The sequence below is a fragment of the Trachurus trachurus genome (assembly GCF_905171665.1).
Source record: "Trachurus trachurus genome assembly, chromosome: 3".
In the NCBI taxonomy this organism is placed as follows: Eukaryota; Metazoa; Chordata; class Actinopteri; order Carangiformes; family Carangidae; genus Trachurus; species Trachurus trachurus.
In genome coordinates, this window is record NC_139893.1 from 4,215,275 (window position 1) to 4,225,250 (window position 9,976).

Genomic DNA, 9,976 nt, shown 5'->3' on the forward strand with positions numbered 1-9,976 from the left:
TTATTTAATTTTTTTCGGGACAATTTCTCATGTCGGGGCTTCAATACAAGACGGACATTACATACGAGCAGCATGGAGGTATTTGGATGTTTTTTGGTGTGTCTTTTTGTTACGAAGACAGTTGGTATCCATTTGCAACCGTTATATGGACATGCACTGCTACGCCGAGACCCCCTGTAACTCAGAGAAGCCACGGAGGACTCTGAAACTTCTCCCAGCCCTTAGTCCACATGAGGGGGAGTAGATAATGAGTGAAATTTCAATTTTAAGGTGAACTATCCCTTTAATTTGAACTGTTTTTTTGTGCTCAGGATGGGATCCACTACCGCTGGACCGACCTCAGCCACACCGTGTTCAGCCGCTGGACGTCCGACGTCACCGGCGGCTCCTGCGTTTACCTGGACACCGACGGCTTCTGGAAAACCACCGAGTGCGAGGAGGAGCTGGGCGGAGCCATCTGCCACAAATACCAAGGTGGGAGAGGATGGGAAACACAGATGAGAATAGGCCTGTGACAATAACAAATTTTGCTGGACGATATACTATTATCCCACAAATTATTGCAGATAAACGATATTATTGTCAACATTATTTTGAGACCAAATTAACCACTAATGTAATGATAATATATCATCGTAATGCAAGTACACCCTTTCCAATGCAATCAACTTTTATTTCTCGTGAGTTTTTTTTACCATTGTAATTTGGAATGTCTACAAGAATGGTCTATATGCTGAAAAAATGGTGAAATGCGCTTTTATTGCATTTTCACAAATAGAATAAAGGTTTCACAAATCAGAGACAATGTTATTATGACTCTTCAGGGTCTGTAGATTAATCAAGTTCAGATTTGAGAAGTCTAGGCCAAGTGGTTTTTGATCTGGACCTGGTCTAATGAGGTCTAGGTATCAAACAAAAACGGTGAAATCTCCCTCCTCCTTCCCAGCATTTTTAGTTCAAGCTTCACAAATACAATAGTGGGTGTCAGGCACCCAGACAACAGACAACCAGTGGACGTTAAGTCAATTTCCCTTAAGTGCCGAATTGGAAGCTAACTGCAGCGTGCATCGTGGCATTTGGCTTTGCAATCATCTTTTTTTCTCCTAATTTCTCCTACATTACCTTGCGTTGCTCCTCACGAGGCTCACTGCACTCTGTGTGTGTACTGTATGGTAGCAGTAATTAATTGATGTGTTGGTTATCATCCCAGGCCTAGATATGAACTCACACACACACACACACACACACTTCCTCATACTGGTCATTCCTGCTGCTGCCAGTGCCGAGACTTTTTTTTTTTTTTTTTTAAGATAAGGAGGAATTAGGGCAAAGATCATTATGTTTTTCTGGGCGTTGCTTTTGCCTGGTGTGGAGTTTGATGTGATGGATGAAATACTGAACTGTTTAAAATTCCAGCGCTGAAGCAACAGGATGTAAAGACAGTTTGAAGAGGAACTTGAGAAACTTTTAGAAAGATTAAACCACGGCTTCCTGCGTTGACAAAAAATCTGTGTGTGAACGAGCAAATCTGAACTCAGATTTTAAATAACCTGTTGTTGCAGGTTTTTCATCATCCACATGTGTAACTGAAGTATAACTTAAAGTATAACTTAGTTTCTATTTCAGTTTCATACAGAATCATATTCATCATGTTATCTGCTGTTTTCTCACATTTCCAATACAAAGTGGTTCAAATAAGAACTTGATATTATCATATGATTTTATTATATCATTACAGTAGGACACAGGAAAGGGAAGAGAAACTATAATAAGAGAAATTGCTTAAAAAAGAATACAAAAATAGTAATAATAGAATAAAAAATAAAATAAATAATTTGATAAAATAAAACGATTAAAAATAAAAAATACCAGTCAAGTCAAATTATATTTGTATAGCCCATTTAAAATGACTGAAGTCATCAAAGTGCTGTACAGGTAGAAAGTTAAAACAATATAGAAAGCAATACAACACAATTATACAGTTTATACAATTATACAAACAAGCTCTCCACTATCCTGTCAATTAATGTTATGACTTTTTTCTCGTTGGAAATGTACGACTTTATTCTTGTAAATTTACGACTTTATTCTCGTAATATTATGACTTTTTTCTCATAGAAAACGTACTACTTTATTCTCCTAAATTTATGACTTTTTTCTCGTAATGTTATGACTTTTTTCTCGTAGGAAATGTACGACTTTATTCTCGTAAATTTACAACTTTATTCTCGTATATTACGACTTTATTCTCAAAGTCTGTGTATTTTTTGTTTTTTTCTCAATGTGGCCTTAATACTCCATCTTAAATGAATGCCATAAACGTGTTGATTACAGAGGAGGTGATCACCACGCCAGAGGACCTTGCCTCGAAGTGTCCCCACAAGATGAACGGTCCGAACTGGATTCCCTTCAGGAACAACTGCTACTCGTTCCAGCTGGTGTCGTCCCGCTGGGAGCAGGTCGAGCAGAGCCGCATCCAGGAAACCTGCAGGAAAATACGTAAGAATCCACAATGAGACACGACGAGACACAACGTGTTGGTGAAGTGGAGGCTTGTTTCCTTCTTTTTTTGTACTTTATTTTTATAAAAGTAACATAGACAACATACAGAAAGACATAGAACAAACAGTTGGTCACCTATACAATACATTCATTCAAACGATGGTGAAGTGGAGGCTTGTTTCCTTTTTTTTTTTTTGTGGCATAAGTTGTTGATGATGTTTTTATGTTTTTTACGTTTCAGATCCAGGTGCCGACATCTTGACCATTAGAGACGCAGACGAGAACGAGTTCATCAAACAGCAGCTGGTGCCGTTTCAGAGTTTGGTCCAGTTCGTGTGGTTGGGGCTGTTTAAAGACAACAACGGTTTGTTTTTTTGTCTTTTCTCTTCTTTAGAGTTGGGTTTTCTTACTGTCCAGTTCAGGGTTAGTTTAACTTATTTTAGCATAACTTAGCTTAGATTAGTTTAGCATAAAGACTAGAAAGAGGTGTTGTCTTTTGGTACAGACAGATTACCAACACATCCATATACTGTAACTGTGTCTTTTTAATCATCAGTGACAGTAAATTGTACAATTTCTTCTTCTCCACCCACCTCCCTGTAGTTACCTGTAGTAAAATAATACAAAAGAAAGGACAAAGGGAAAAAAAGAACAAAAAGAGAGCAGTTTTGAAATGTTGATTATCTATATGAATACAAACCTCTTTATAGTAGATATTGATAACTCTAGGTTACTGGTCAATACTAACTCAAAAATCACTATTATAAGTTTATCTTTCTCTAATTCAATTCAATTCAATTCAATTGAATTCAATTGAAAGAACCATATTTTTCTGTTAGGAACTTCATTTGTGAGGGTTAGACAGTGCATTTTTAATTCACCACTGATTTATTTTAGACCAATAGACAGATCATAAAAAGATGGTAGCAGCTTCTGAAGCTTTGTGAAGTGTGTGTGTTGAAATACTTTCAGATTTAATTTTACCAGATAAATTAATTCTGAAAACAGAAATGTTGAACAAGAACTATACTATACTATGAAATTAGGATTCGGCAACACACATCTCCTCACATTTCAGCGGGATCATAATAAATATAGAATGAATCAAAAATACTAAAAACCATTGATGGAAACACCAAAACACCATAGACATGAACTCAATAAAGGAGAAGCTTTGTGCCATGAATGGGGAGCTCAAGTGAAGTCAAGTTTTGTTTGTAAATCACATTTAAAAACAACCTCAGTGCTGCACAGTTATTAAAATACAATATAGATATGCACACGCACACATATAGTGATAAATAAAACAGTTAAAAGGAATAGTAAGAACTCAATTTAAAACAAAGTTAAAATAAAAGAGAAAGTAAAAAGAACCAAATGATTGACAGTTGATTCTTTATTTTTTATGTGTTGAACAGTTTTATATTTACAGGTTATTTTCTATGTTTTTATAATAAAACAGCTTAATTACAGTACAGTGAGTGTCCTCTGTGTGTGTGTGTTGATGTTGTTGTGCTCTGCTGCAGACAAGCTGATGAAGTGGTACGACGGCACCGTGGTCCAGTACTCCAACTGGGCCAAAGGTCGACCGAACGTAACCGGGCCGTTCTATGCCGGTCTCACCACCGACGGCCGGTGGCTCCTCGTCTCAAACACAAACCTCTTCTCAGAGTTCAAACAGAGGAGCATCGTGACCTGCAAACTGGACAACGGTCGGTGGTGTCGCTTCTTATTTATCTCCGCCTCATTTCCTGTTTAAAGGGATAGTTTAAATCATTTTGGCAAATTAGCCCATTGCCATAACCCCTATAGTCTTTAGCAGTAGGTTTGTTACCTTTAGTTGTCGGTGCAAGCTATTTTTAGAACGGTGGAGCAGAGCCGTGAGCTGCTCAGAGCTACACTACGGAGGCTCATGGGATTTCTTGGTTTCCCTCATCAAACTCATCAAATACACAATCCAACAACTCCACAATGCTCTGGTGGACAAGTTGTGACCTGCACATTCACCACGCTATGAGATAATAACACAACGTTACCAGACAGAGTTGTTTTAGAGGTAAATTCATGCAAAACCGCTGGTGCACGTTGCCTTCAGGGACAGTTTTTCATCAAGCAGTCTCTGTATTTCCCTCTAAAACGACTCTGTCTGGTAACGTTGTGTTATTATCTCATAGCGTGGTGAATGTGCAGGTCACAACTTGTCCATCAGAGCGTTGTGGAGTTGTTGGATTGTGTATTTGATGAGTTTGATGAGAGAAACCAAGAAATCCCATAATGAGCCTCCGTAGCGTAGCTCTGAGCAGCTCACGGCTCTGCTCCGCCGTTCTAAAAATAGCTTGCACCGACAATTCAAGGTAACAAACCTACTGCTATGACTATAGGGGTTATGGCAATGGGCCAATTTGCCAAAATGTTGAACTATCGCTTTAAAACAATCTCACACATGTTTATTTTTTTAAATCCTCCTCTTCTTCTTTTCTTCTCTTCTTGTCTCCGCCTTTAGAGCCCAAACACGAGTACAACAAGACGTCTCTGAACTTCCAGACCTACGGGAACTTGACCTACCAGGTGGCGACCCAGAAGCTGACCTGGTACCAGGCCGTGGAGGAGTGCGACGTGCGCGGCGGTCGTCTGGCCAGCATCCACGACGTCCAGCACAACGCACACCTGAGGCTCATCGCCAAGACGGACGGCTTCCCGCTGTGGATCGGCCTCTCCAACCAGGACGTACGTACGCACCTGAAATACGATATATACAAAATAAAGGGAACACTTAAACAACACATCTTAGATCTCAATTAATGAAATATTGCAGTTTAGAATCGTTATTCAATATATAGTAGAGTGTGTTGAGAACAAAATAACATAAAAATCAATCAATGTAAATCAAAATTATCATCCCAGGTTGATTTCACACAGGTGTGATATACTTGGAGTTACAGTGTGTTGTTTAAGTGTTCCCTTTATTTTTTTTGAGCAGTTATATGTATATATATATATATATAGTTTAGAAGCAGCACATTTAATGTAATTTCATTGAATTGAATTGAATTTAAATTTTTATTTTAGAATCAGAATTTACTCCTCAATAGTAAAGAAAAAGCAATGACAAATGTGATATGCTTACATAAGAGTTGGAAAGGATCAAAGATGAATAAATTAAAATAATATTACTAAAATAAGAGCAGAATAAAATCAGATAGAATAGAATAAAAATAAATAAAATATAGTAAGAATTATTCACATACTGTATGTACATGTACTTTACATTTATAAATTATATGAGTATGCAAGTACATATACAAACAAAAATGTATATAAAATGATACATAAGAAATAACACAAACACATGGCAGAAAAATATACAAACTAAATGCAAATAAAATATACAAAACAAAGAAAATCAATAAATGAAGTTAGGAGAGAAGAATTTATTGTTCCCGCCTCTTCTCCATAAATTAATACGTAATAAAAAATAATCTGAAAACACCGTCAAGATATATTTTGTCATGAGAAGTGTTATTAGTGTAGTATTATATACGTAAATATGTGATATACAAATAACCAATAGCCCCTTTATTCATTCTGATATTAACTTTATTTCTATATTTCCTGAAAATTAAATCTTCATAATTGTTTTTAAACAGTTTCAAACTTGGACTTTATTTTACTTCCACTTAAATTCTGTCCGATAGTCTTTTACCCCACTCACAGATCTGCAGAACGCCTTGCAGGTCGTGTAGATGCAACACATTTTATTATTGTTATTTCTGACTTTTCTGACATTATTTTTGCCGCTGCAGGTCGGCAACTCGACCTTCGAATGGTCCGACGGAACGAAGCTCGACTACAAAGCCCCGATCTCCGACGGGAAGCAGCCGAGCTCCGACTCCGACAAGGCGGCGGCGGCGGCGGGGGCCAGCTGCGTCCTGATTACGCCTGCTGGAGACTGGGTGAAGAGCAGCTGCAGCGCCGTGGTGGACGGAGCCATCTGCTACTCCACCACCTCCTCCCAGAGTGAGACACACACACACACACACACACACACACACACACACACACACACACACCTGGTTTATGCAGTGTTGTGCCTGAACGCGTTCAATGAACGATCGTTCATGAACTCGTTCATATTTTGGGCGAACGTGAACTAGGCTTGGGCGGTATCCAAATTTTGATACCGTCAAACTTCCTCCACATTTTACCACGGTATACGGTATTACCCGGACTAATTAAAAATGATGACGTAAGTGGCATTACCAAACATTGGCTTGTGTCTTCACCATTCAGAAACTGAATACTAGGGCTAAACATTAGCAGACCAAAATCTCATTGGTCGATTGGTCGCAGGAAAAAAACAAAAAACATTTGGAGCCCTGTCTTGTCAAAATTAAGTCAAAATCAATATGACCGAACTGTATAGGCGGGCAGGTAAAAGTAGGCTAAAACATATAAAACTAACTGAAAATTCAACCACACATAAGTGCTACTGGACATATAATCAATTTTAGACATTAAATTACTTTTATTTAATATTTAATCCTTATCTCCTATATAAGTGCATTGCATTTTTTCATGACGGTATTGAAACTGATACGTTGCTATTTTTAAACACCTGCAGTATACGGTATTACCGTAATACCGCCCAAGCCTAACGTGAACTGAACGCACTGTATTTCCGCTTTATGGACCTTATTGTGAACGCGTTCATTCTGGCGTTTGTGAACGGCGCTCTCTCAAAGTTTCATTCAATTCAAATCTTTTTTTAATTTAATTTAATTTAATTTAATCTGCTTGCACAGGTCACTTTCTGTTAAGGCACATCTTTTAATGACCTCCACGACCTGTTCAGGGTTTAAATTGTTGCTAGGCCTGTCACAATGATGACATCATCGCCCGACTGTAAAACAGCTGGATGAAACTAACAGAAAACAGAAATGTCAGATTTCATCACTGTTTTCCACCGTTTGAGGTTTGACTGGTCCTCTGTTGTGCCTGCTTCTTCTTATGGTTTAATGACACATTAGTAGGGCCACAAACTGTTTTTCTGAGCATTTATTGACATCAGCATCATGGATTTAGTTGCAAAGCCTAAAATCAAACAGAAAAGCATTTTTTTTTTTTATATATGTTCCAGTGTTTAATACCAATAAATGTTTCTTCTTCCTCTTCATAAGGTATTAAACTATGTAGGCTTACACTAAAATAGTGGCATAAATTGATCCGAAAAATACAATTAAATTGTTAATTGCAATTAATTGTCAAATGAAATTACATATAGTAGATAGTGACAGGCCTAATTGTTGCGTTGGGGGTTTGTGTGTGTGTTACCGCTGGCTGTGGATATTTAAGACGCCTTTACTGATCATTTTCTGTCTTTTTTTCTTTTTCTTTTCATTATTAAAACAATCAGAAGCCAAACAACAAGACTCGACTCCAGCGGCCAATCGCTGCCCTCAGATCGACGGCAGCAGCGCCGTGTCGAGGTGGGTGCAGCACGGCGACACCTGCTACGCCTTCGCCATGAGCTTCTACAACTACAGCGTGTACAGCATGGAGCAGGCCAGGAGCATCTGTCAGAGCATGGGTGAGCAGCCGAGACATCGATCAGAGTAGAGCAGAGAGTTTTAGTTTTAGTTTTATATGTGAAGGAACAAACGCTTCTTCACCTGCTGCCGTGTCTCTTTCCTCTCTCTCCGTGTGTTGGACAGACGCTGAGCTGCTGAGCATCAAAACCAAAGAGGAGAACGACTTTGTGTCCAAACACATCTCCGACTATCCGCTCATCACCGATCGAGTTTGGCTCAACGTGGACTTTGATGCTCAAGGTAATCGAGGGCTACTTTAAAAATGTAATCCTAAAAAGAGTTTAGCTGCTAGAAAAGCAATCACAAAGAAATGGCTTAAACCAGACATCCCATCTGTTGTCAAAAGGTATAATACCATTTACAAGATATACGTGTATATACTGTATATCGGAGCAATGGAAAAGGTATATTTCCCTGAAACACCCTTCTTTTGTTTAATTTTGTTTTTCTTTAAGATGTACTTGGTTAATTATTTATTTCCTTGTATTATTACAATAGAAAACACCCTGAAATGCTTGGTAAAAGGGGAGGAGAAAAAAGGAAACCAGTACAATTACAAGTTACCTGTTAAAAAAATGTAATTGGTAACTAGTGTCTCAAAATTAAAGTAATGTACCGGATTACTTTTAGTTACTTTTGGATTACTTCAATACCCAACATATGACAGAACATATGACTGTTCTCATAATAGTTGGAGGAAATTAAATTATTTTTTAAAAATGTTTGATTTATTGCAGTTTTTCTACATTTTTTATGACAGATATTAGCGGTCCCTCACTGAAACAGGCCATGAAAGGGTTAAATTATAAAAAGTATTGATGGAATTACACATCATCCATTAGAAGACACCAAACCCTAAGCAACAAAAAAGAAAAATTGTAATACCTATTTTTATTTTATTGAAGATCACCCAGCCAGTATGCATCGATAAACTTTTTTAAAAATTTATTTAAAAGGGACAATACACATTAATGAACATCAGTACGGGTGTACAGCTGTAAATGCGTCGGTGTTAGCAGCCTGCTAATTTGCATCCGCAGTCCCTTAGATTACAACTTCGACTCACTCCAAACAGGAAGTCAAACGCATCGAGCCTCCGGTAAATTTCAAAATAAAACACAATGGATAAACTCCCGATTGTATAATCATCTCTTTGTCAACATTAGTCAAACTTGCCGGCGCAAAACGGTCGGACGTCAGACGGTCCTGCAGCTGACAGAGGACCTCGTGGATTTGGATCACTTTCAAAATGTGTCGCTATGTGTGCGCACTGTGCATTTGTCTGCTCTAAAAAAATGTAATCCTGCTAAGTAATCCCCCTTTGTATCAGCTATACCGGTAATCTGATTACATATTTTTTCCTGTACTGTAACGGTTTACAGTTACCTTTTCTTTGTATCTTAATAACACAACAGCTGTTACATGTAATCCGTTCTCCTTCCCCACGCCTGACGACAGTTAATGTGGGAGTGAGTCTTTATTCTGAGGTTGTTGAACGTCCTGTGAAGAAAACAAACCGACAAAAGGATCAAATGTCTCTCTGTGTGTTTATCGGCCTTAGAACCTGCAGATGAGCAGAAAAGCAGAGAAACCAGAGCTGAAAGCAGAGAAACAAACCAGGCCTGATGATCTAACACTGTGTTTGTCTCCTCTCAGGTAAACCTGTCTCCTGGAAGGACGGGTCGGCGCTGGAGTTTTCCAAGTGGAAGAACGAGGCCTCGGCCGCCGCCGCCAAGAAGAAGACGCCGGTGCCGGACTGCGCCGTCATGATGGCCGGGGACGGAGGAGCCTGGAGCCTCGCCAGCTGCAAGACGAGTCAGAGTCGAGTCGTCTGCAAAACCAACGCAAGTGAGTTTCACAACAACAACAACAACAACAACAATGTG

The 9,976-nt window shown here is 38.7% G+C and overlaps 1 protein-coding gene across 1 annotated transcript in view; it reads left to right on the forward strand.

Annotated features, from left to right (window-relative positions):
- The window catches only part of ly75 (lymphocyte antigen 75), a 58,574-nt gene that overhangs the window by 45,893 nt on the left and 2,705 nt on the right, over positions 1 to 9,976 (forward strand). The window contains exons 26-34 of the mRNA XM_084001507.1: positions 312 to 474; positions 2,335 to 2,499; positions 2,744 to 2,866; positions 4,029 to 4,214; positions 5,006 to 5,229; positions 6,306 to 6,519; positions 7,916 to 8,089; positions 8,214 to 8,330; positions 9,747 to 9,938. Of these exons, the coding sequence (XP_083857633.1) occupies positions 312 to 474; positions 2,335 to 2,499; positions 2,744 to 2,866; positions 4,029 to 4,214; positions 5,006 to 5,229; positions 6,306 to 6,519; positions 7,916 to 8,089; positions 8,214 to 8,330; positions 9,747 to 9,938 (1,558 nt within the window). The remainder of the gene's footprint in view (positions 1 to 311; positions 475 to 2,334; positions 2,500 to 2,743; positions 2,867 to 4,028; positions 4,215 to 5,005; positions 5,230 to 6,305; positions 6,520 to 7,915; positions 8,090 to 8,213; positions 8,331 to 9,746; positions 9,939 to 9,976) is intronic.